Source organism: Plecotus auritus, assembly GCF_963455305.1.
Source record: "Plecotus auritus genome assembly, chromosome: X".
Lineage (NCBI taxonomy): Eukaryota > Metazoa > Chordata > Mammalia > Chiroptera > Vespertilionidae > Plecotus > Plecotus auritus.
In genome coordinates, this window is record NC_137784.1 from 68,907,857 (window position 1) to 68,935,648 (window position 27,792).

Genomic DNA, 27,792 nt, shown 5'->3' on the forward strand with positions numbered 1-27,792 from the left:
ATGTTCCATGTACAACATGGTTACCTTTGACCTTAGCATTGTTTGATTTTTATACTTTTCAGTATATTTTCCAAATACCCTATATAATAATGAGGTAATATGCAAATTAACCCTCACACCCTCACAAGATGGCTGCCTACAACCAGGCCAGCAGGGGGGTTAGTGAGGGACAACCAAACGACTAAACAGCAGGCTACGTAGGGTGACCAGGCTGGCAGGGGAGCCATGAGGGGCGACCAGGCCGGCATAGGGGGCAGTAAGAGGCAACCAGGCCAGCAAGGGGGGGCAGTGAGGGGTAACCAGGCCAGCAGGGGGGCAGTTGGGGGTGACCAGGCCAGCAGAGGGGGGCAGTTGGGGGCAACCAGGCAGGCAAGCAGGTGAGCGATTAGGAGCCAGCGGTCCAGGATCGGGCCTAAACCAGCAGTCAGACATCCCCTGAGGGGTCCCGGATTGGAAAGGGTGCAGGCTGGGCTGAGGGGGACCCCCCCCCATGCACGAATTTCATGCACCGGGCCTCTAGTTCTATAATAAACATATTTTACAATCAAAAGATGCAATTAAATAATAATAAAATGACAACTTTCAGTGAAGCATAGTGCAAAGAAAATACATATACTTAATCACCTTAATTTGTATAAACAAGTAAAAGATGAGAAAAACACTCTTATTAGCATCACAGTGGAAAATAACAGCTTCATTATGTTTATCCTTTTCTTTTTAAGTCCGGGCCATGCAAAATTCAAAAATATAATGTAGGAAACTTGATATTAATGTGTACTTGAATATTCTTAACTCTATGCTACTTTATTCAAGTGATAAAATTTTGTAATGTGCTAGAGCATAATAAATAAACCACACCTGGTGTAAGGTTAACTTAAACCCTTCCTACTTCTGAGCTGGAGGCCAACCCACTCAGATAGGCTCTTCAAGTATGCTCCCCCCTAAGTAACTATTAACTTCAGTGAAGAGCTCTGATTATTTTCCCAGTTACTCTGTAAAAGCTATATGACAAAAAGGCATCATAAGGACTCAACTACATAACAATCAACAAAGATGCTTTAGAGAATTTGCTGTGTTCTGCATCCCTTAAAGAAAAGCATACTTCAAAATCCATGTGTTTGATACTTAAATTCTTTTATTATTGAAATTTAAAAACATACACTACTGAAAATACAAAACATAAAATTTAATGTAATGCATAAGTGTGTTGAAGTTATTACACTGCAGGTTGTCCTAATACATAGGCCAGTGGGTACAAACACCTCATCAAGCGACAGTTTATACTTTTTTTTTTCCAGGAGCCTTCAATTCCTTTTCAAATCAGGCTTCTCTCTTATCACATGGTCCCTGATGCCTTTTGAGGGCAAGGACAACAGCATGCTAGACCTCCACAGAAATGGGAATTTGCATCATTTGATTGTCTGTGTTGTTACTTAGCATGACAATTGGGGCCATTACCCCTTGCTGCTTAGGAAAGCCCCTCCTTATCTGATTCTGCCACCTTAAAGAAAAAGAGTAAACTTTTGTCCTGGATGAGAAAGAACTCACAGAGGAGGAAGTGGCCACCACTGCAGCGGAGGAGGAAGAAATGACAACCTCCTCTGTAGGGTTGGGGGCCTTAGAGGGATCAGCTGGCCACAGCCTTGGATCACAGCTAATAGAAATAGCACACTAGAATACTGAAGAAAAAGACTCCTTATAAGCTATTCTCATGCCCTGGCCCCTGCGATTGAGCTGTGTTACCAGTCAGCTCTTCCTTCTAACATCATTCACTGGCTGAGCAAGTGTGATGGTCAAACTGCAGCCCAGTGATTGTGCAAGCCCAACGAGTTTCCTGGGCTCTATCCACTTCCACTAGCCCCTAATAGACTTGCATTTCCAGAATCCTAGCTTTACTGATGAGAATGTCCTTGGCACCTGCTGCCAATCCCCCAGGCTTAACCTGAAAAAGTGAAAATATCAATAATCTGTCTTTCCAAGTATCCTCTTACACCCACCCAACTTGAATTCACCTTTTGATTTGAGCTATGAACTTGTGATAAAACCCAATCAAGAGACAGACTGGGAGAAAAATACACCAATCTACCTACAGGGCATATCTTACTGTAGTGTGCTTTTGAATGAATTTTATGTTCTGCATTTCTGCTTCTATTTTGCAAATATTGATAATGACACTCACTCCTTTAAGACTGGAAAATACAGCCCTAGCCAGTTTGGCTCAGTGGACAGAGCATCCATCAGCCCACTAACTGAAGAGTCCTGGGTTCAATTCTGGTCAAGACCTTGGTTGCAGGCTCCAACTTACTCAGGGCTCCCGTGGGAGGCAACCAATCAATGTGTCTCTCACATTGATGTTTCTCTCTATCTCTCTGCCTCTCCCCCTCCCACTCACTCTAAAAATCAATGGAAAAATATCCCGAGTGATTTTTTCCAGCATATATCTGAATTGGGGACATCTGTAGCAGTGAGTCAGGTACACCATATTTATTATAGTCTTCGTTTGGGCCCTGGCATATAAGTAAATCTGCTGCCATTCCCATTTTTCGATGTATGCAAAAATCTCAGAAATAAAACAAAGGTATTCTCAACATTGCGATATGATGGCTAAGAGCAATCAGCTGCTTCCTGATTTTGTATAAATCCTAACAACGTAAATATCCAAACATTTGTAATTGGTCATGGGTTGTAAGATCTTTACATTTATAGATATGGTGGTGGTGGGGGAGGGGACTATTGTTAAGCAGTGATAAAAGCAAAATACTAAACTACATATGGTGGGATTTGGGAAAATCTATCATGTAATTTCATTACCTAGAGACCCAGGAATTCCCAAATCCTGTCTTCCTCCTACCACATCTCTTTCCTGTAAGGTCTTGAAGGAAAATAAACACATGTGGAAAAGGAAACGGCAAATGTGAAATAAAATAGTACTTTAGTATTTATTGTGATTGTGCCTTTGTGCCCAGAGCAAAACCTCTGACAGACTGAGTTTATGCGCCCTCCTCCTCACACCAATTTCAAATCAAAATCTTTAAGATTGAATTGCCTTGTAAGCAACTGCACTGTATAGAAGGCTTGAGAGGATGATCTTACCTATAAAAAAAATATATAAGCCCAACCTGGGAGTGTGACCTCCTCCCCAGTCAAGGTGGAGCATGGACCTGTGTCATTTTCCCATCCTGCTCTTGGAAGTGAAAGCAACAGCTTATATAGAAGTCCTTTATGAGTGAAGTACTCCTGACCTCCCCCTCCCCTTCTTCCTGCCCCCATCCTTTTCATTCTTTACTCTCCTCCCCAGTCCATTCCTCCCCTTTCCCCATTCTCCTCTCAACCCCTCTCCCCCTCTGCCTTCATCCCCCATTCTCCTTTCCCTTCCTCCTCCCTTCCACCCTCTTCCCCTTATACTTCCCTCATTTCCTTACTCTTTCCTCCTCCTCACTCTACTCAACTCATTCTCCCCTCTCCCTCCATACTTTCTCTTATTCCATCTTCCTCCATTTTCCCTCCCCCTCCCATCTCGCCTTGTCTTCTTTCTCCCTTGTCTTGTTTCCTCCCCAGTCCCATTTCTCTGCCTCTCCCCCTCCCACTCACTCTAAAAATCAATGGAATTTCCAGGGAAATGTAGAACAATGTTATAATAGTTATATTTTAAAACTCCATTTTCCTCAGTATTTTCTACTTTTTCTATAATAAGCACTACTTTTCATAATCAGGAAATAAAGTTAGATTTTTACAGCATGATACACTTTATTTGACATTTATTCATTTTAGGTTGCAATAGAAGTACATGAAAAATATCAAATGATGTAAAGTGATCATTTTCAGTGAAAGGCAAAGTAGAGCATATTACAAATGTTGTTAGTAACTTTACAATTACACAGCATAAAATGAGGAAACTTTTTAAAATACTATGTCATATTAACACCTCAGTGGTAAACAATTACTTCATTGTGATTAAATTTATAGAACACTGTCACATAAATAAAATCATAGTCATATATATAGTCTGGATGGACATTCTTAAATGTATGCTAATTTTTTGCAAGCAGTCAAATTTCACAATGCACTGTTCTAGTTAATATAAGTACTGTATTTCTATAGCAAAATAATGAAGGCACAGCTAGTGCAAGCAGATTCAAACCCTTAGACCTATGGGCTGGAAAAAATAACAACACCTGTATTGGTACTTCAGGAACATTGTTTTGTTCAAGTAAATATTTGTCTCAGTTAATTCTGACAGTTTTCACAGATACATTCTAATAGGAACATGACAAAAGGACTTCACAAAAATAAAAACTCTGTAGCACCAAATTAACATGCTTTAAATAACTGACAGAAGTTTACAGGTTTTGGAGAATATCACACTGCAACAGGCTATAAAGAATAAACTGATACTTAGACACTTTAAGATAATTTTTTAGACTACTAAGAAAATACAAAAACACAAGACTGTAAGGAATACTAGTAATGAGGTGATAGAGCAGGTTTCACTTCGTGAACTTTTGAGATCTTGAAAATTCTTTCAGGCAGCCTCTTTATTTTCAGTATTTCCTGTTTCTATAATCTTTACCATTGTGATAGATACGCTTGACTTCTCCTGTAAAGTAATAGATTGATTTCAGAATGACATTATCATGTAAAATTTGACCAATTTCAAAGTCTTCATCAAGGATAGCATCTTGTCGTGGCTCCAGCTTTCCAATCTTAGGAATCTCAGGAGGGCTAAAGAAATTGAAGAATGATGAATTGGGAACCACTCTTGGTTTGAATTCAATTTCTCCAGTGGCAGTTGTGCGACTGTAGGTGGTTGTCAAGGTAACATCCTTTCCTCTTCTCCAATCTATCTTACAGCCTTTGCAATCATAGATTTCCCATCCCCAAGTGAAGAAGGGATCATTGTAATCTGGCTTTGACTTTATTATATATGTCTTGGTCAGCACCTCATTTCTGAAGTATGGATTGGGCAGAAAATAAAAATTAAATGTGTAACTTATAGGCTGGCCACGTTTTGAGAACTTCAGGCTAATATCTGACAAGAACTTCAGTATGGGCTCATCATACTTCTGAATCAAGGGCCCGAGCTTGTCAACATTCTTTAAAACAGTCAGCCAATAGTTGGGGATGCCTTTAGGATCTTCTTTCTTAGGCTTTCCCTTGCGAGCTCTTTTCAGATTCACTCTTTCTTTAGGCCTGACCTCATGAACTCTTTTAGGAGCCTCTTTTACTGCAGCCCTTTCCTTACCCTCTGCTGCTTTAGGCTGTTCTTTCCCTTCTGCCTTTGCCTGGGGGACTTCTTTAGGATCTTCATTTACTTCAGTCTTTGCCTCCAGATCTTTTGACTGGGCTTTTTCTTCAGCCTTTGCCTCAGGAATTTCTTTAGGAACCTCCGTATCTTCAGCCTTTACCTCGGGTTTTTCTTTAGGATCCTCTTCTTCCTCACCCTCTAAGGCAGGCATTTCACTAGGGCTGTCATCCTGCACCTCTTCATCACTGCTGAACACCTCATCATCTGAATTCCATTCACATTCCTCTATTGTGGGCTCATATTCTGCATTTATGATTTGAGATCGCCGATCATATAGAGGCTTATTGAGATCGGCATATTTTCTTTCAAGACCATGAATTGCCTTTAAGAATAGGGCGTCTACCTTGTCACATTCATCTTGAATGTTTCTGAGCGCCTGCACACGATTTCGAACCGCCTGTGGCAGCCGATCCACAAAACTGTTACCCGATGGAGCCCACCGCGCCCTTCTAGAAGGCTCAGGTACCCTCCTCTTTCCATATAAACGGCTGAGACTACTGCTGCCGCTGGTGCTGCTGCTGCTGCTGCTGCTGCTGGTGGAGGTGCTGCTGCTACTGATGCTGCTGCTGCTGCTGCTGCTGCTGCTACCGCTACCAGTGCTGCCGCTAGAGCTACTGCTGTCAGATTCTTCCCCGGAATCACTAGACAAGCTAGCCTTCACCTCTTCAGCGACCCCCTGCGCGGCAGGTTCCGAGACCATGTTAAGATCCGCTTCTGCCATTTTGCAAGCCTGCAAACCTCTTAAGGTGACAACTACCGCTGAAACCACGCGCCCAGAGAAGGGCAGAAAATGACTCACGGATGCTTGGGTGGCGGAGACTCGGGATGAGAAGGCTGTGCGGCAACTGCAGCAGTAGCGCAGGGCTGGCGGGCTGGACAGCTGGACAGCTGCGATCGATCGCGTGAAGGTAGCTAGCAGTGGCAGTGGAGACCTGTGCTAGAGCAGCGGTGACAACGCTCTCCCGGTCGCTACAGCGGCGGACAGAGGCGTGAAGCAGCTGGATGGTGCAGTGTGAGACCCTGAGATCTCTCCAATGTTTTGATCGCAATCCCCCTCCCCTTTCAGTTCTACCTCCCAGTTAATTTAGTTCCCAGTGTTCCTTTAGCTAGCACCTCATTTGCTGGGCATGCTTGATTGACAATAGCTAAGCCCAATGAATGACGAAACACTACTCCCCCTCCAGGCTCCGCCCACCTTCCCAGATGCTCCTTGGTAGTTGAGGCACACACCCCTGGAAGACGTTTTCCCCTCAAAATTCTATCTTTATAGTTTTATAATTTTAAAGGAAACGCTTGGATAAGTGGTAAAAATACTAGCCATTGTTTCTAACAAGGGAAGAGGAGTATCCTCCCGTCCGCCCATCCAGAACTCCTGTTTGGCCTCTCACAAAAATCTGTTTTTAAACAATTGGATGAAAATACTCCAAATGGCATCATTGGGCAGTGTGATTATGTATGCTTTTTAAAATCTCTTTACCGAAATATTCTATAAGCATGTATTTTTACACTGAAAATAAAGGGGCAGTCGTTTATTGGCAAAGGAGGGAGGGGCTAGAAAGCAGGCATATTGCATTCCACGTAGCAGTTTTAATAAGTGCTGTCTGTGATGTTTGGCAAGCCTGGTTTATATCCATCTACAAGGTTTGCGAACCCATGTTGCCGTGAGTCAGTTACACCATTTTTACTATATTTCTCTTTTTAAGCTGGCATATAATATACCCCAACCTTGCTGATGACTTGCCTCATAGCCTTTCTCAATGCTTACAACAGCCTTGTAGATACAATAAAAGAGTATTCATTGTTAGGTAGTATTATTTAAAGGCAGACTGTTTGCTCTATACTTTTTTGCAGCAGTTTTTAATTCCAGGAACAGCAGGATGGGAGTGGGGATCTGTGCTAGTAAAAGTGCATTCTCGATCAGGGTATACTTTACAATGTCTTCTGCCACCAATTTCCTTCTAACATTGTGAATTCTAGCCAAACTGCAGTATAATTTACAAGTCAATTAATATGTGAATAAACTTTTGCAAAATGAACTTTAAAAACAGGTATGTGTTATTTTTATTTACAGGACTCTTTTCTGCTACAGAACAACTCCCTTGGTACAACCCAAAAGACCAGTGTTTACTTTTCATTGAAAGGTAAGGAACATATTTTAGCCCATTTTTATGAATGACAAAAATTACCTATCTGTATATGAATGAAATTTCACAGGATATAATCTTTTAAAGACTTAATTGGAAGATATTTTGATATTTCTATGGAAGCAGAAAAGTCCACAGAGGTGATTTGATATACTGATGTAGAAAATAACCTAATTACTCCCATTCACTATCTAAACCTGCTCACAGAATACAAGTAGTGAATCAAAAAATAAAATGTGTTGAATTATTCATTTCAAATGAGTAAAAATATTAAAGTTAGATTAACCTTTGTGCTATTTTTTATTATAGGTTTTGTGCTTTGTCATTTAGTCATCACAAGTTAGGGAATACTTTAATTTTCTATTTTGTAAATTAATTTTATTGCTTATTTCTGATTGTCAAAGTATATAAGCATTTAAAAATATGTAATATAGAACATTTCAATGATAGTAAAAATGCAGTCTTAGCAACCAAATGATAAACATTGTTAGCATTTTGATGCATGTCCTTCCAGAAATATCTTTGTACATATACATACCAGCTTATTTAGGTATGCTGTTTTATCTATGTAACATCACATTATATTTTACAATCAGCTCATTTATTGATTAATTTCAACTATATTTTCATGGTAAATGATCAACATCTTATTTTAAAATAGATTAATATTCCATGGAAATATTTACCTCAATTTATTTGACCAGATTCCTGTTGTAAGGCAGATACTTCCCACACCATCATTCCACTAACATACATATTTTTTCCTGTTATTAAAAAAATTTAGTTCTGCATACTTACTACACAGGCTTGTAACAATTGTCACAGGATGAATTCCTAGAAGTAGGAGTGCTAGAATAAATATTACACTCATTTTTTTCTTTGATACATATTGCCAAACTTCTCCACAGAAAAGTTATCTCAACTTACAGTCACAGCAAGAATGCATATGAGCTCATTTATTTTGTCATTCAGCTAATATATTTTTGTGACTACCATGTGCCAGGCGCATGTGGTAGAAGATGGCAATATAGTGGTGAATAAAATTTACTATGTGTGTATCCTTTCATTTCATACTTTTACTCAAAACATATACTATGGAAATCAGTGGGTTTATGCCACAAATATTGTACTATAACTTATTCTTATTTAAATGATGAGTATTTTAATGAATGCTCTTATATTTTATAGTACTTTAATGGTTTAAAATACATGTTAAATTTTGTACCATCAGGAATTAGTATTTTGCATTAAGTACTGCGTTATATATATATATATATATATATATATATATATATATTATTCGTTATATATATATGTATATATATATTATTAGACAGCTAATATTCTTAGTGCTATTTATTTCATAATCTTATTGTCTTACACTTATTTGAAAAATATAACTTTTATCATATTAACTGAATTGCTTGGTTTTGTTTCTGAATTTTCTTATTTGTTGGCCACAATGTTTTTGCAAACAATTAATGAGGCATTTTTTACTAATTTTATATTTTGTCAAAATTATATACATTGGAAAAAGTCAGATAGTACATTGAAATTTACATAAGAAATTAAAAGTAACTCAAAACAGCCCTGGCTGGTGTGGCTCAGTTGGTTGGAACTTTCTGTGCACCAAAGTGTTGCCAGTTCGATTCCTGTCAGGGCACATGCATAGGTTGTGGGTTCGATGTTTATCTCATACATCATTGTTTCTCTCTCTCTCTCTCTCTCTCTCTCTCTCTCTCTCTCTCTCTCTTCCTACCCCTCTCTCTAAAATCAGTAAAACATATCTTGGGATGAGGATTAAAATAAAGTAACTCAAAAGACACAGAGGGGAGATCATTATTTACATTTTTAATGAATACCACCAAATTAACTTTTCATTATTATGTATTTGTATTTCCTAGATTAGTGATAAGATTAAATGTCTTTCCATATGTTTATTGTTTATTTGAGCCTTGCCTTTTCATATCCTTTGCTTGTTTATCACTGAAATAATAAAGAAATTAATTGATGGTGAAATCCTAAAGATAAAATAATTTTGGCCTTGATTTGAGGCAATTGTGACTCTTAGAAAATGCCCTTTTCTAACTTAATGATATTGGACAAATATGGCCCAATTACAGCTTTCATTCTAAAATTATCTATTCGGAGGGTTGTTTAGATGCTTTTCAAGGATTAGTACTTAATCACTTAAACTGACACAGAAAAATTTAGAGTGGAACAGAGCATAAAAAGAGATAAAAACTTGTGAAAAACCTCATACAAAGATAATACATTAATAAACTATTCAGATTTTCAGTTTGGAACTATTTTTTTCATAAGCCATAGAATATAGATTACTTCTAACCACAACAGTCTATTTAAAAAAATACATTCAATATTTATTTTACATTAGTTTCAGGTGCATAGTATAGTGGTTAGACAATCATATACTTTATAAAGTGTTCCCCCAATATTTCCAGTACCCACCTGACACCATACATAGTTATATCAATATTATTGACTACTAGAGGCCCGATGCAAGGGGCTCAGCCCCCGCCGCAGCAGCGGCTGCCTCGGCCCCCACCGCTGCAGCTTTGTCCAGGAGGTCGTCTGTAAGGCCATCAGGAAGGACATCAGGTCTAATTAGCATATTATGTTTTTATTATTATAGATATTTTCTATGCTGTACTTTACATCTCCATGAGTATTTGTTAACTACCAATTTGTACTTCTCAATTCCTTGAACTTTTTTACCCAGTCCCCCAACCCCCCTCCACTCTGGTAACCATCAGTCTGTTTCCTGTGTCTGTGAGTCTGTTTCCATTTTGTTTGTGCCAAAAACATTAATCTAAAAGCATATACAGGGTTCGGCAAAGTAGGTGTACATTTGTGAGTACATGAGACAGTTTGTTTTTGTATTATTATTGATTTCTTAATTATTGTATTATTTATTTGTCTTATTATTAATGTTATTATTTTGTATCTTTACTTATGATTTATTTTTTAGGTAATGATGTCTGGTAACTTAACCTACTTTTGCCCACCCCTGTATGCACCCCTATGTTCATTGCAGCATCATGTACAATAGCCAAGCTATGGAAGCAACCCAAGTGCCCATCAATAGACGAGTGGATAAAAGCTGTGGGACATATATACCAGTACAATGGAATATTACTCAGCCACAATGTTCTACTTTTAATGTATATGCACTAACTTAAGAATCTAGTAACACACTTACTTTGTAGCTTTTTTCAGTTTATTAGTTAATTTTATAATGCCAGGTACTTCTTTTTTTTTTTAATATATTTTATTGATTTTTTACAGAGAGGAAGGGAGAGGGATAGAGAGCTAGAAACATCGATGAGAGAGAAACATCGATCAGCTGCCTCCTGCACACCTCCCACTGGGGATGTGCCCGCAACCAAGGTACGTGCCCTTGACCGGAATCGAACCCGGGACCTTTCAGTCCGCAGGCTGACGCTCTATCCATTGAGCCAAACCGGTTTCGGCATGGCAGGTACTTCTTTAGGTACAAAGGAAAATATGTATTTTCTTCATATAATGAATTTATGCATACTACCATATATTTTCTACCATGAATATCCTATCTAATAAAAGAGTAATATGCAGATTGGCCATCACTCCAAGACACAACATGGCTGCCCCCATGTGGTCAAAGATGGCTGCCCCCATGTGGACACAAGATGGCCACCACAAGATGGCCTGCAGGGGAAGGCAGTTGTGGGCAGTTAGGGGTGACCAGTCCAGCAGAGGAGGGCAGCTGGGGGAGACCAGGCCAGCAAGGGAGGGCAGTTGGGGGGACCCACGCCTGCAGGGGAGGGCAGATAGGGGGGACCAGGCCTGCAGGGGAGGGCAGTTTGGGGGGACCAGGCCTGCAGGGGAGGGCAGTTGGGAGGGGGCAGGCCTGTAGGAGAGGGCAGTTGGGGGGGACCAGGCCAGCAGGGGAGGGCAGTTTTGGGGGGAAGGCCTGCAGGGGAGAGCAGTTGGAGGGGACCAGGCCTGCAGAGGAGGGCAGTTGTGGGGGCAGGCCTGCAGTGCAGTGGAGGGCAGTTGGGGGGAGACCAGGCCTGCAGTGTAGGACAGTTGGGGGGACCCAGGCCTGCAAGGGAGGGCAGTTTGGAGGAACCACACCTGCAGAGGAGGGCAGTTGTGAGCGATCAGGCCAGCAGGGAGTGCAGTTAGGGGTGACTGGGCCTGCAGGGGAGGGCAGTTGGGGGAGACCAGGCCAGCAGGGGAGGGCAGTTGGGGGTTACCAAGCCTGCAGGGAGGGCAGTTGGGGGTACCAGGACTGCAAGGCAGGGCAGTTGGGATGGGGGCAAGACCAGGCAAACAGGGAGGGCAGTTAGGAGTGACCGGGTGGGCAGAGAAGGGCAGTTCGGGGAGACCAGACCTGCAGGGGAAGATAGTTGAGGGAGGACCCAGGCTTGCACCAGGACAGCAGGGGAGGGCAGTTAGTGGGGGGAATCAGGCCTTCAGGGGAGGATAGTTGTGGGGGGACCCAGGCCTGCAGGGGAGGGCAGTTGGGGGGGACCAGGCCAGCCGGGGAGGGCAGTTGGGGAGGACCAGGCCTGCAGGGGAGGGCAGTTGGGGGGGGCAGGCCTGCAGTGGAGGACAGTTGGGGGGGACCAGGCCTGCAGGTGAGAGCAGTTGGGGGAGACCAGGCCTGCAGGGGAGGGCAGTTGGGGGGGACAAGGCCTGCAGTGGAGGACAGTTGTGGGGGATCCAGGCCTGCAGGGGAGGGCCGTTAGGGGTGATCAGGCCAGCAGGGGAGGGCTGTTAGAGGTGACCGGGCCAGCAGGGAGTGCAGGTGGGGGCAACCAGGCCTGCAGAGGAGGGCAGTTAGGGGCAATTGGGCTGGCCAGGGAGCAGTTAGGCATCGATCAGGCTATCAGGGGAGTGGTTAGGGGGTGATCAGGCTGGCAGGCAGAAGCGGTTAGGGGCAATCAGGCAGAGGCAGGCAAACGGTTGGGAGCCAGCAGTCCTGGATTGTGAGAGGGATGTCCAACTGCCCGTTTAGACATCCCTCAAGCTGTCCCAGATTGGAGACGTTGCAGGCTGGGCTGAGGGACATCCCCCTCCGTACACAAATTTCATGCACCAGGCCTCTAGTTTTATAATAATTAGTTCTAGCACAGACAATATTCTTATTTTTTCATAAGGCTATCTATAGATTACTTGCATAATCTCATATGGTCTCTCTTTCATTATTTTATGTTTGGGTTGGTTAAATGTTCATACTTCTATATGAGATGATGCTTAGCACATAATCTATTGGTATATTCAGGCTGAACATGACTCATTGACATCTTAAACCTTCCCTGTTATGAACATATACACAATTCTACCCACCAACCTTGCCTCACAAACACACATACGTAATACACAGTGACAAGTGCTGCAGCAATATCTTTTTTTGTAGATATTTAAGAAGCCAAGGACTGCGAGTTCATTTATATTTGGACTTATTTTTATGTTACTTTTTTTATTAGTTTATTTAGACAGTTTTTATTTTATTACACAAGTTAATTATTTTAAATTCAGTCCTACTTAAGTATAATTGGTACAACTGTACATAAAATGTACAATCTGATGTTTTAATAAATCTATACACCTGTGAAGTCATATATATATATATATATATATATATTTATATATGTATGTGTGTGTGTGTATATATATATATATATATATATATGCATAGCAGCCCCAAACTCAATATATATATATATATATATATATATATATATATATATATATATATACACACACACACACACACTAGAGGCCGGGTGCACGAAATTCGTGCACTGGGGTGTGTGTGTCCCTCAGCCCAGCCTGCACCCTCTCCAGCCTGGTCACCCCTAACTACCCTCCCCTGCAGGCCTGGTCACCCCTAACTACCCTCCCCTGCAGGCTTGGTCACCCCTAACTACCCTCCACTGCAGGCCTGGTCACCCCTAACTGCTCTCCCCTGCAGGCCTGGTCACCCCTAACTGCCCTCCCCTGCAGGCTTGATCGCCCCAACTGCCCTCCCTTGCAGGCCAACTTGTGCTGGCCATCTTGTGTCCACATGGAGGCAGGATCTTTGACCACATGGGGGCAGCCATCTTGTGTGTTGGAGTGATGGTCAATCTGCATATTACTCTTTTATTAGATAGGATAGAGGCCTGGTGCATATGTGGGGGCCAGTTGGTTTGCCCTGAAGGATGTCCCGGATCAGGGTGGGGGTTCCCTTGGGGCATGGGGCGGCCTGGGCGAGGGGCCTGTGGTGGTTTGCAGGCTGGCCACACCCCTGGCGACCCAAGTGGAGGCCCTGGTATCTGGGGTTTATTTATCTTCTACAATTGAAACTTTGTAGCCTGGAGCAGAGCCCAGCCTTCTGCTTGCTCCTTGGCGGCAGCCATTTCTTGGGGGATTTATTTATCTTCTATCATTGAAACTTTGTAGCCTTGAGTGGAGGCCTGGGTTGGGTGTGCGGAAAGCTTGGCTTCCTCCATCACTGGGGGCAACCCTAGCCTCCTGCTCTTTCCAGCTCTGTGGCTGCCGCCATTTCTGTTTGGGTTTATGTATCTTCTATCATTGAAACTTTGTAGCCTTGAGTGGAGGCCTAGGCCGGCAAGGGCAGGCGGAAAGCTTGGCTTCCTCCATTGCCAGGGAAACCCAAGCCTCCCTCCTGCTCTCTGTGGCCTTAGCCATCTTGGTTGGGTTTATTTGCATATTTGCTCTGATTGGCTGGTGGGCGTGGCTGGTGGGCGTGGCTGGTGGGCGTAGCAGAGTGATGGTTAATTTGCATATTACTCTCTTATTAAATAGGATATATATATATTACCTGTTTTCCAGAGTAGTTGTACAATTTCACATTCCCACTAGGAGTGCCAACATTTGGTATGGTCAGTCTTTTTTTAAAAAAATATTTTTATTGAGTTTTAGAGAGAGAAAAATATCAATGTGAGAGCATACTGGGGATTGAGCCTGCAACCCAGGCATGTGCCCTGACCAGGAATGAAACCAGCACCCTTTTGGTGCATGGGACAATGCCCAAACAACTGACCCACACTGGCCAGGGCTGGTCAGTCTTTTTAAATGTGGCCATTCTAATAGGGATGTAGTAGTATCTCATTGTGATTTTACTTTGCATTTCCCTAATGATTAATGATGGTGAACATATTTTTGTGTACTGATTTACCATCCACATATCTTCCTTGGTGAAGTGTCTATTCATTTTTCTATTGGGTTGTTATCTTACTATTAAGTTTTAAGAATATTTTACATACTCTGGATACAAATCCTTTATCAGGTATAAGATCTGCAAATATTTTCTCACAATCCATTGATTTTCTTTTCACCCTGTTAACAGTGCCTTTCACGGTTTTTCAAAAAGTGGAAGTTTACAATTTTGATGAAATATGATTTATCTTTTTAAAAAATAGATCATGGTTTGATATCAGTTCTAAGAAATGTTTGCCTAGCCTGGCTGGCTGGCATGGCTCATCAGTGGTTAAGCACTGACCTATGAACCAGGAGGTCACTGGTTCGATTTGATTCCTGGTCAGGGCACATTCCTGGGTTGCAGGCTCAGTCCCCAGTGGAGGGGCGTGCAGGAGGCAGCTAATCTATCATTCTCTCTCATCATTGATGCTGCTGTCCCCCTCTCCTTTTCCCTCTCCCTTACTCTCTTTGAAATCAATAAGGCATATTTTTTAAAAAAGAAAAGAAATATTTGCCTAGCCCAATGTCACAAAGATATTCTTTCATGTTTTTTAAAGAAGTTTTAAATCTGAACTATTTTTGTATGTGGTACAAGGTATGGATTTAAATTATGTTTTACATGTGGACATTTAATTTTTCCAGCATCATTTGTTGAAAAGACTATTGTTTCTCTACTGAATTACCTTTGCACCTTCATCAAAAATTAGTTGTCCATATAAATGTGGATGTATGTTGGACTTTCTATTTTATTCCATTGTATACTTATTTTAATCACCCAGTTGGTAATTTTTTTTAGATATGTTTGGTAGGGAATAAGAATCAAATTGTGGGATAAGGGAGTTTTATTACAATGCAGACAGTTACAACAGAAGGATCTTCATCCTCAGCCTTTCATTTCTGCTCTCAGATATCTAAGAGAAAAAGGGCAAGAAACAACAGTAATAAAACCTAGAAAATAAATCAAAACAAGAAACACAAATGCTCTTCTACTTTGTGAAGTTGCCAGTGTGTCGCTATCTAGAGCCCAGCCACAGGAATGTTAGCTAGTATTATTCAAGAGTATAAATAATACCTTTGTTTTCCTCACGTCTGGTAGGAGAGGCCTGTTTGCTAAAATATAAATAGAAAGTATTTTTAAGCTGGAAATAAATTATGTTCAAAAAAGGAATAGTAACAAAAATGGGTATTATTTCACACTATTGTTTTCAAAGCAAAATTATCTCATTCCATGCTCATTCCTAAAATAAAGACATACACAAGTGAATAGAATATGATACATAGTTATACCATCTGATTTTTTTTTGTCTTTTCAGGCATTTTTATTTTTTATTTTTTATTTTTTTAAATAAATCTTTATTCAGATTATTACAATTGTTTCTCCTTTTTCCCCCCATAGCTCCCCTCCACCCGGTTCCCACCCCACCTTCTGCCCTTACCTCCCCCCCACTGTCTTCATCCATGGGTGTATGATTTTTGTCCAGTCTCTTCCTGAACCCCCCCATACCCCTTTCCCCCTGAGAATTATCAGTCCACTCCCTTTCTATGCCCCTGATTCTATTATATTCACCAGATTATTCTGTTCCTCAGATTTTTAATTCACTTGATTTTTAGGTTCACTTGTTGATAGATTTGTATTTGTTGTTTATAATTTTTATCTTTACTTTTTTCTTCTTCCTCTTCTTTAAGAATACCTTTCAGCATTTCATATAATACTGGTTTGGTGGTGATGAACTCCTTTAGCTTTTTCTTATCTGTGAAGCTCTTTATCTGCCCTTCAATTCTGAATGATAGCTTTGCTGGGTAGAGTAAGCTTGGTTGTAGGTTCTTGCTATTCTTCACTTAGAATATTTCTTGCCACTCCCGTCTGGCCTGCATAGTTTCTGTTGAGAAATCAGCTGACAATCGTATGGGTGCTCCCTTGTAGGTAATTAACTGTTTTTCTCTTGCTGCTTTTAATGTTCTCTCTTTGTCTTTTGCTCTTGACATTTTAATTTTGATGTGTCTTGGTGTGGTCCTCTTTGGATTCCTTTTGTTTGGGGTTCTGTGTGCTTCCTGGACTTTTAAGTCTATTTCTTTCACCAGGTGGGGGAAGTTTCCGGTCATTATTTTTTCAAATAGGTTTTCAGTATCTTGCTCTCTCTCTTCTTCTGGCACCCCCATAATTCTGATGTTGGTACGCTTGAAGTTGTCCCAGAGGCTTCTTACACTATTTTCAACTTTTTGGATTTTTTTTTCTTTTTGCTTTTTCGGTTGCGTGTTTTTTGCTTCTTTGTATTTCAATTCTTTGACTTGATTCTTGTGTTCCTCTAGTCTGTTGTTGGGTTTCTGTATAATATTTTTTATTTCAGTCAGTGTATGTTTAATTTCTAGTTGGTCCTTTTTCGTATCTTCGAGGGTCTCGTTATATTTATCGGCCTTTTCTAGGATATTCTTGAAAAGCCTGATAACCATGGTTTTGAATTCTATATCCAGTCGTTTGTTTTCCTCCATTTCTTTTGTTTGTGATCTGTTTCTTTGACGCCGCATTTTCACTGCTTCCCTGAGTTGGTAGGGTAGATTTGTGTGCTAGGTTTCCTATTTATGGCCCAGTGGGTCGGCCTCCCCAGTTAACCTGAGGTGGACACTCTTGGTGCACCCCTTTGTGGACTGTGTGTACAGCCTTGTTGTAGTTAAGTCTTGATTGTTGTTGGTATCACTGGGAGGAATTGACCTCCAGGCCAGTTGGCTGTAAGGATCAGCTGTGTCTACGCTGGGAGAAGTTCAGTGCTGGGGACAGCCTTATAGGATTAGATTTGCCAAATTGCAATAGCCTCTGTGCTCAGCTTGGATGGGGTGGAGTCTCAGGGCGGAGCAGACAGTCTTGGCTTCCAGTCAGCCTTGCCCTTGCGTGCGTGCGCACCTGCAGACCTCTGCCTTCCCCGGCTCCCGAGTCTCGGCCCGAGAGTCCAGAATCCCCCCACAAGAGCATGGGTCCCCAGGGGCTTGCCTGGAACTGGGATTCGGTGCAGTCAGAACTGGGGTTCAATGCAGTCAGGAGCTTCCGACTCCCTTCTGCTAGGGAAAGCCTGTGGCAACCTCCGCAGCCTTTGTGCGCACTGGTGTGCACGCCTCTGGAACCCTGCCCGCCGGGGCTCCCCCGGGTCTCCCCCGGCTTCCGAGTCTCCGGGTGCCTTTCTCTCTACCTGACAGTCCAGACTCCCCCTGTATGAGCCTGGGTCCACAGGGTTTCGCCCGGAACTGGGTTCAGTGCAGTCAGAACTGGGGTTCAGTGCAGTCGGGGGCTTCCTTCCCCCTTCCGCCAGAGAAAGTCAGCCAGGCTCTCAGCCACCCTTCCTCTCTTCGTGCACAAAGACCCTTTGCCGTACCTCCAATTCTCTGTGAGCTTTTCTCTTTCCTTCTAGTTGTAGAATTTTCACTCAGCCAGCATTCCTGTGGTTCTGGGTGATAGACGTTTTGTCTTTTAGTTGTAGTTTTGAAATTGTTGTGCGAGGCAGCAGTTTAGGTGTTTACCTATGCTGCCATCTTGGTTTCTCCCCCCCCCCCATCTGATTTTTAAAGTAACTATTTGTGAATTACATTTCTGGCACTACAGCCTTAATTGCATGGAGTTTAAAAGGGCAGTTGCTCAATGGTTTAGTATCAACCCATGAACCAGGAGGTCATGATTTGATTCCATTTCGATTCTCAGTCAGGGCACATGCCCACATTGTGGGATCCATCCCCAGTGGGGGGCATGCAGGGGGCAGCCAATCACTGATTCTCTCTTATCAATGATGTTTCTATCTTCTATCTTCCTCTCCCTCTCCTTTCTTTGAAATCCATTATATATATATATATATATATATATATATATATATATATATATGTATTTTTTTAAAGGGCAGTTGCAATTAATGCCATGACAGAGAAGAAAAATTGGTTACTAACTTGGATATTTGTTTTAATGTTAATTTTCAACTTAAAAAATAGCAAGCATTTTTTAAAAATGTAAATTCACATCACAAGAGAAATGCTTTTATAAGGGCCCTCAATATTCTTTTTCCCATGGTACTCACTTGAAGAATTTCTACACTAAAATTCAAATAAAGTAAACCCTTTTTATTTCAAGTTTGGAAGCATTTTATTCAATTCTACTAAAAGGGAGGAAAAAATTGAAGGATTTGAATGGTGAAAGTCCATGCATATATTTGTGGTAATAACTATTTCTAAATTTTGCATTATATTTGGAAAATGTATAACAAGTCCAAATTGACATTTTCTATAATTCTCATCCAGAATACCCAAATATATTTAATTAATTTGATTAAGGAAAATGTCTCTCTGAGGAAAAATGAGTCTTGCCATACTGTAGATATTTTAGTGGGAACAAATATATATTTCACAGCTCCTCAGAGGTGATGGTTACTTTAGTATCAAACAACATATACACAATTCACAAAACCCTTTCTTAAGTGTAAAAAAGGAGAATTCCAATAATAATCAAGTGTAAGCATTTATTTTCTTCATGAGACCTTATGACCTAAGTGATTTTAATACAGGTTCTAGAGACAGAATTGCTGGACTAGAATCCTGATTTTTCCTTACTAGTTGTATTAGATATTGGGCAGGTTACCTCACTTTTATTGCCTCTGTTCTTCCTCTCTAAAATGGGGCTAATAATGACACATAGAATTCAAATTCAATATTGTTTGCTATTTTTCATATTATTATGTATCAAGATGGTATATAAAGAGACCTTTCATGTTACATAGTCTCAAGCCACTTCACATTTCATTCTGACAATACTGTGGCTTCTGTTTTGGAAGCAGTATAGGAACCATACAAATAGAGACTTTCCAATTCTAATATGCATAAGGGTGGAAATTACATGAATGTTGGCAATTCATTCATAATAATAATAATGTTAGGTCCTGACAGGTCTAAGGGCAAAATAGCCATTCATCCTGCTTAGCATTATCTGTCTATAGAATGTCTCCTGTTATTCCAAAGGGAAAAAAATCAATACAATCTATACTAATAAAAGGGTAATATGTTAATTAGACTGGGTCGACCAGACATTTTCCGGATGTCCAACTTTCTTCCGGGCAGTTAGGGGGTGACCAGGCTGGCAGGGGACCAGTTAGGAGGCAATCAGGCTGGCAAGCAGAGGCAGTTAGGGGCGACTAGGCAGGCAGGTAGAGTGGTTATGGGCAATCAGGCAGGCAGGCAGGTGAGCGGTTAGGAGCCAGGAGTCCTGAATTGTGAGAAGGATGTCTGACTGCCATTTTAGGCCCCATCCTGCAGGCACCCCAGATTGGAGAGGGTGCAGGCCGGGCTGAGGGACCACCACACCCCTGTGCATGAATTTCATGCACCAGACCTCTAGTTTTAAATAAAATTCCAAATCAAGTATTCTTTTAATATTTCACACCACACACAGATCCTTTTCTTTCTTGAGAACTTTCAAACTTCCTGACAGTCCTAAATGATCAATCTTCATTAACTAAACCTTAAATTCATTATATCTCATATTTATTTTTGATACCATTTAATTTTTTATTCCAATATGAAGGTTGACAGTATAAAATTTGCATACAATGAAGTACATTTATTTTATCCTATCTAATAAAGAGGGAATATGCTAATTGATCATCACTCCATCACAAAGATGGCTGCACCCACAGCTGAGGCCAACTTCCCATAAGGAGCCTTAACAAGCAATCAGCAGGGACCTGAGGCTATGCCCTCTCCTTCCCCTGTGGGGCTTGACAGGGGACTTCAAGCCCCGCCCCCCCACCCAGCACCAGGCCAGGGGACCTTAGACCGCACCACCCAACCGGGGGCGGGGGGCTTGACAGGGGACCTCAGGCTGCGCCTCTCACCTTGGCACCAGGCTGGGGGACCTCAGGCTTTGCCCCCTGCCCTGGCGCCCAGCCGGGGGACCTCAGGCCACGACCCCCGCCCCGGCACCAGGCCAGGGGACCTGAGGCCACACCCCGGACTGGCGGGGATTGATGGGGGACCTCAAGGTGCACTTCCCGTCCTGGTGCTGGGCTAGGGGACCTCAGGCTGCTCCCCCCACCCCAGTGCCAGGCTGGGGGACCTCAGGCTGCACCCCCCACCAGGTGGGACTTGACAGGGGACTTCAGGCCATGCACCCCACCCTGGCACCAGGCGGGGGGACCTCAGGCCGCACCCCGTGCCCCAGCACCAGGCCAGGGGACCTGAAGCTGTGATCCCTGCCTGGCGGAGCTTGACAGGGGACCTCAAGGGGCACCCCCAGTGCTGGGTCGGGGGAACTCAGGCCATGCCCCCCACCCAGCAGGGCTTGACGGGGAACCTGAGGCTGTGCTCCCCCTCCCAGTGCTGGGCCAGGGGACCTGAGGCAGTGCCCCCATGCCTGGTGGGACTTGACGGGGGACCTCAGGCCATGCTCCCCACCCAGCGGGGTTGACAGGGGATCTCAGGCCATGTACCCCATCTGGCGGGGCTTGACGGGGGATCTCAAGGCACACCCCCACCCTGATCTGGGCTGAGGCACCTCAGGTCACTCCCCCGTCCTGGTGCCGGGCCAAGGGATCTGAGGCTACATCCCCTGCCCGGTGGGGCTTGACAAGGGTGGGACTGGCCAGGTCTGGATCTAGCCCAATTGGGGGGGGGGGGGCAGCCGAGTCTGGGTCTCATGTGATTTTGAGGCACATGTGGGTGGGTGGGGACTTGACTCTGGGTCCCATGGTGCGCCCAAGACTCTGATAGGAGGAAGGTTTTCATATACATTTTACTAATTTTCTTTCATCTCTGACACTTCTATTATAGAGAAAGGGCAAATAGCAATATTAAATTATTTCCTCTAATTAAGCCCCTTTTAATGTGCACGAATTTCGTGCACCAGGCCACTAGTATAATCATAATAACTCCCAATGTAAATAATGATTTATATTCTTGATATTAACAACACATTTTTTCAACTTTTTATGTTAGTTAAGTTTGCAGTAATATGCATTGTAACCTAATTTTAAATACTAACCTAATACCTTAGATTTCCCGTTTCTATTGCTTAGAGTAATCATCTCAAGCCTTAGAGCTGTGTGAAAATATTGTCCTTGTGGGAGGTGGAAGGGATTTTAGAGATAATTTCTAATCTCCTTATACAGACTAGGGCAGTGGTCGGCAAACTCATTAGTCAACAGAGCCAAATATCAACAGTACAACGATTGAAATTTCTTTTGAGAGCCAAATTTTTTAAACTTAAACTTCTTCTAATGCCACTTCTTCAAAATAGACTCGCCCAGGCCGTGGTATTTTGTGGAAGAGCCACACTCAAGGGGCCAAAGAGCCGCATGTGGCTCACGAGCCACAGTTTGCTGACCACAGGACTAGGGAAAAGGATACCTTCCCTATTGATAGACATTCTAGGTGATTCCAGGTATTTGACACAGCAAACAATTATGCAGTTAACACACTTTTACATATATTATTATGTATTCAAAAACTCATTTTTACAAATGTTAATGATTTTTGCTTAAAGGCAAATTAAGGAGTAAATTAAGATTGTTCAGGTCCTTTAATAATGGATAATTATCCTAAGCATTATGTAATAAGTATTCATAGTTGTCACTGAATAATAATAACTAACTTTATCACTTTCAATATATCAGACACTGGACCAAATGCTTTACATTTTCTATTTTATTTTTTTATAATATTTTATATATATAAATTTCAGAGGATAAGAGAGAGTGAGATAGAAACATCAATGATGAGAGAGAATCATTGATCAGCTGCCTCCTGCATCCCACACTGGATATCAAGCTCAAAACCCAGGAATGTGCCCTGACTAGGAATTGAACCATGACTTCTGGTTTCACAGGTTGATACTCAACCACTGAGGCACACTGGCTGGGCTACTATTTTATTTTAATGCGCCCATTCAGAGGTTCATTATCATCTTCATACTATCCTTTTTTATTTATTTTTTTTTGTATCTCTCAGTTTGGCTTATTTCTTTTTTTTTTTTTTTTTTTTTTTTTAGTAAATCTTTATTGTTCAGATTATTACAGTTGTTCCTCTTTTTTCCACCCCATAGCTCCTCTCCACCTGGTTCCCACCCCACCCTCTGCCCCTACCCCTCCCCACTGTCCTCATCCATAGGTGTAAGATTTTTGTCCAGTCTCTTCCTGCACCCCTCACACCCCTTTCCACCCAAAGATTGTCAGTCCACTCCCTTTCTATGCCCCTGATTCTATTATATTCACCAACTTATTCTGTTCATCAGATTTTTTATTCACTTGATTTTTAGATTCACTTGTTGAAAGATATGTATTTGTTGTTCATAATTTTTATCTTTATCTTTTTCTTCTTCTTCCTCTTCTTAAAGAACTAGAGGCCCGGTGCATAAAATTCGTGCATGGGGGTGTGTGTCCCTCAGGCCAGGCTGCACCCTCTCCAATCTGGGGCCCCTCGAGGGATGTCTGACTGCCAATTTAGGCCTAATCCTACTGGGATCAGGCCTAAATGGACAGTCGGACATCCCTCTCACAATCCAGGACTGCTGGCTCTCAATTGCTTGCCTGCCTGCCTGCCTGATTGCCCCTAACTGCTTCTGCCTGCCAGCCTGATCACCCCCTAACCACTCCCCTGCCAGCCTGATTGATGCCTAATTGCTCCTCTGCCAGCCTGTTTGCCCCTAACTGCCATCCCCTGCAGGCCTGGTCACCCCTAACTGCCCTTCCCTGCAGGCCCAGTCACCCCCAACTTCCCTCCTCTTCCAGCCTGGTCACCCCTAAGTGCCCTCCCCTGCAGGCTTGATCGCCCCCAACTGCCCTTCCTTGCAGGACTGGTCCCTCCCAACTGCCCTCCCCTGCAGGCCTGATCACCCACAATTGCCCTCCCTTGCAGGCCTGGTCCCTCCCAATTACCCTGCCCTGCTGGCCATCTTGTGGTGGCCATCTTGTGTCCATGTGGGGGCAGCCATCTTTGACCACATGGGGGCAGCCATCTTGTGTGTTGGAGTGATGGCCAATTTGCATATTACGCTTTTATTAGATAGGATACCTTTCAGCATTTCATATAATACTGGCTTGGCGGTGATGAACTCCTTTAGCTTTTTCTTATCTGTGAAGCTCTTTATCTGCCCTTCAATTCTGAATGATAGCTTTGCTGGGTAGAGTAAGCTTGGTTGTAGGTTCTTACTATTCATCACTTTGAATATTTCTTGCCACTCCCCATCTGGCCTGCATAGTTTCTGTTGAGAAATCAGCTGACAATTGTATGGGTGCTCCCTTGTAGGTAACTAACTGTTTTTCTCTTGCTGCTTTTAATATTCTCTCTGTCTTTTGCTCTTGGCATTTTAATTATGATGTGTCTTGGTGTGGTCCTCTTTGGATTTCTCTTGTTTGGGGTTCTGTGCGCTTCCTGGACTTATAAGTCTATTTCTTTCACCAGGTGGGGGAAGTTTTCTGTCATTATTTTTTTCAAATAGGTTTTCAACATCTTGCTCCCTCTCTTCTTCTGGCACCCCAATAATTCAGATGTTGCTACACTTGAAGTTGTCCCAGAGGCTCCTTACAGTATCTTCATATTTTTGGACTCTTTTTTTCTTTTTGCTTTTCCGGTTGGGTGTTTTTTGCTTCTTCATATTTCAAATCTTTGACTTGATTCTTGCAATTCTCTGGTCTGCTGTTGGATCTCTGTATGTTATTTTATTTTTTTTTAATATATTTTATTGATATTTTTACAGAAAGGAAGGGAGAGGGATAGAGAGCTAGAAACATTGATGAGAGAGAAACATCGATCAGCTGCCTCCTGCACACCTCCCACTGGGGATGTGCCCACAACCAAGGTACATGCCCTTGACCGGAATCGAACCTGGGACCTTTCAGTCTGCAGGCCAACGCTCTATCCACTGAGCCAAACCGGTTTCAGCTCTGTATGTTATTTTTTATTTCAATCAGTGTATGCTTAATTTCTAGTTGGTCCTTTTTCATATCCTTGAGGGTTTCAATAAATTTCTCAGAGGTTTCTAGAAAATTCTTGAGTAACCTTATAACCATGGTTTTGAACTCTATATCCAGTTGTTTGCTTTCCTCCATTTCTTTCATTTGTGATCTGTTTCTTTGTCTCCGCATTTTTGCTGCTTCCCTGAGTTGGTAGAGTAGCTTTGTGTGGTAGGTGTCCTCTAAGGTCCAGTAGCTCAGCCTCCCCAATTACCTGAGGTGGACACTCTTGGTGCACCCCTTTGTGGACTGTGTGCACAGCCTTGTTGTAGTTAAGTCTTGATTGTTGTTGGTATCACTGGGAGGAATTGACCTCCAGGCCAATTGGCTGTGAGGATCAGCTGTGTCTACGCTGGGAGAACTTCTGTGCTTTTCTGAACTCCTCTGAGTCTCAGTATGCTTTTTTCTTTCCTTCTAGTTGTAGAATTTCCACTCAGCCAGCCTTCCTGTGGTTCTGGATGATGTCTGTTTTGTCTTTTAGTTGTAGTTTTGAAGTGGTTGTGCGAGGCAGCAATTTCAGGTGTTTTCCTATGCTGCCATCTTGGTTTCTCTCTTCATACTATCCTTATCCCTATATTATTTTTTATTATTCTTAGTATCTTCTAATAAGGCTAAGTGAATAACTTGCCCAAGGTCAAATAATTTGTTATTGAAAGAGCCAGGATGTGAAACCTGATAGTTTGATTCCAGATGTTGAGTTATTACCACTCTACTATACTATCTTCAATGAACAAAGTGAATAAACTGGATAGAGTTGCTGAAACTGGAGTTAAGTGACAGGCATGGCTCCTCTTCCACTCTCTGGTGAAAGTAATGTTCTCATGGTGTTAGTACATTTAGGGGCACCAGTCCTCAAATTCCTCTGGCTTACCTGAGTCTTAGTTTGACCTGGCAAAGTATACTAAGACAAATTTATTTACTGTAAAACACGATTTTTATTAATTCTAGCATGCCTAATGACTTTATTTGGTTAATACCCAAACACTGGGAGGTCAGAGCTTAAAGTAAATCTAATGTATCCAATCCACAATTAAATGAAAAATATCCTAGGAATATTTCCACTTTAGTAGGAACTTGTACTTTGAGAAGCCAAAAGGCATGACCTGAAGCTATCCATTGAAAGCAGGAAAGTCCTTTGAAATCCATATGTTTTAACTATAAATTACTGTCCAGTATTTGATTTATTTGCATTTCATAATTTATTGACATTTGTTTTTATATGAGATAAGATTCCCTGTCCCTGGGTAAAATTGATACCCAAGAAGATGCACTATGATGATCTGATCTATATTCTTGTAAGTTTCAAGCAGTAGTATAGGCGCTGGTGTCAGACTGCCTGGATTTAAATGTTTTCACTTACTATCCGTATGACCCTGGACAAGTCACACATCTCCAACTCTTAATTTCCTTGTCTATAAAAAGAGGATAAAGATAGCAACTGCCCCCATAGGATTGTTATATAAGAATTAGAAGTATGATCAATGTGAATTATTTATCAAATGCATACAAGCTCAATAAGTGTTGTTTATTATTGTACCATTCACAGGGTCACATAGAGATACCTATCCCATTTAAATATAATCCAGGGCCAAGGCTAATGAATTAATTCAGCTTCAGTTGCTGTGCTTTATATGTGCACTATTCTTTTCAACTTAGTAAACAAGTTGAATTTTCCTTGTGACCCAGTCACTTTTTCTTGCTAAAGTCTGAACAAATATCCTTGGCTTAGTTATTCTCCGTTGTAATAGGCTTTTCAATTAAACTATAAGCTTAGCATGTAGTAAAGACTGATGCTTCAGCAAATCTAGTATGAATAGTTTCAAGGTGAAGATAGTTAAAACTTCAGTTATCTTAACTCAACAATGAAAAAGAAGTGAGGAAATTGTATCATGACTGACTACAAATGAATAAACAGGATGTCTAGTGAACTCATTGCTGTTTTAGTTATCATCAGAAAATCTGCTTAATACAGAAGAAGGACAAGAAATGGATCCGTGAGTTCTCCAGATTCATTACTTTTAATATTGAGCAGGTTTGTCTGTCCTCTTTTATGACCAATGTTTGTATATCTAAATGACTTATTAAGAATTATCTGTTTAAAAGTGACCAAGTACTCTAATTAACACAATTTAATTATCTGACATCATGAGAATGTGTCTAGCCTTGTCTGAAAGAAAGTTTAAAAATGACATATACAGAATTACCTTAGTTATTCAACTAAGTGGCCAATGTACTTGCAACAGCCTCCAAATTGTTCTCTGTACAAATTGTTCTCTGGCTTCTACTATATGTTATACATAGTTCTTTGAAAACTCTTCCAGAAAACACTTATATCCCTGCTGTAATCCCCAAATATTAGTGATACTGCACTATCTGGAATCACACCTATGTATATAAGTTGAGTCTGTTTTAAAAAAAATATTGTTTTTTAGAGAGAGAGATAGAGAGAGGGAAAGAGAAAAACATAGATGTGAGAGCAAAACATCAATTGGCTACTTCCTGTACCCCCCCCCTACTGGAGATTGAGCCCAAAACCTGGGCACGTGCCCTGACCAGGAATCCAACTGGCAACCTTTTGGTACATGGGACTATTCCCAACCAACTGAGCCACACCAGCCAGGGTATAAGCTGTGTCTTTTATGCTTTGGTGACTTTGGGAAAATTTCTCAACTCTCTTTGCCTCCATTTTCTCATCTGTAAAATGAGGATAATAGTAGTACCTACTTCATAGAGACATGGTGAACTTTAAATAATACATGTAAAATGCTTAGAACATGGCGAGGGCTCAGGAAATTCTAACTTTCTTACTAAATTTATCTTCTACAAGAATGTATACCCAATAGAATTTAGTTATTTAACCCTTAATTTCCTTCAAGTCTTATTTAATTGGACTACATTACATTTCTCTGTGTTTTTTAAATAAACATAACAGAGCCACATTGGTCATTTCTTATCTGTACACAAACACCTTATTTTTCTAAGTATTTATTAATTGCCTAAGGAAGGGACTGAGATATTTCCTTCTGTCTAGCCCTTCATCCTTGCATAGAGTAATGCTATGCACAAGAACACACTTAGTATTAATAAACTAACTTATTGAATTAATGAACTTCTGGCTTCCTGATAGTAGGAATGTTTTACTTACTGCTAAAATAAA

General features: G+C 41.7%; 2 protein-coding genes across 2 annotated transcripts in view; one reads left to right on the forward strand and one right to left on the reverse strand.

Moving 5' to 3' along the window:
* Positions 1-4,159: 4,159 nt before the first annotated feature.
* On the reverse strand, positions 4,160-6,378 carry NAP1L3 (nucleosome assembly protein 1 like 3). Its single transcript, XM_080652160.1, has one exon. The coding sequence runs from the start codon at positions 6,024-6,026 to the stop codon at positions 4,542-4,544; it is 1,485 nt and encodes a 494-aa protein (XP_080508286.1). The 5' UTR covers positions 6,027-6,378; the 3' UTR covers positions 4,160-4,541.
* Positions 6,379-6,507: 129 nt separating this feature from the next.
* Positions 6,508-27,792, forward strand: part of FAM133A (family with sequence similarity 133 member A) — a 73,365-nt gene continuing 52,080 nt past the window's right edge. Inside the window, exons 1-2 of the mRNA XM_080652375.1 lie at positions 6,508-6,758; positions 7,377-7,446. The gene's annotated coding sequence lies outside the window, so the exon portion shown is untranslated. The remainder of the gene's footprint in view (positions 6,759-7,376; positions 7,447-27,792) is intronic.

What these genes read in the sequence shown, in the direction of transcription:
- NAP1L3 (XM_080652160.1), bottom strand. Translation starts at nt 6,026, where the DNA reads ATGGCAGAAGCGGATCTTAACATGGTCTCGGAACCTGCCGCGCAGGGG.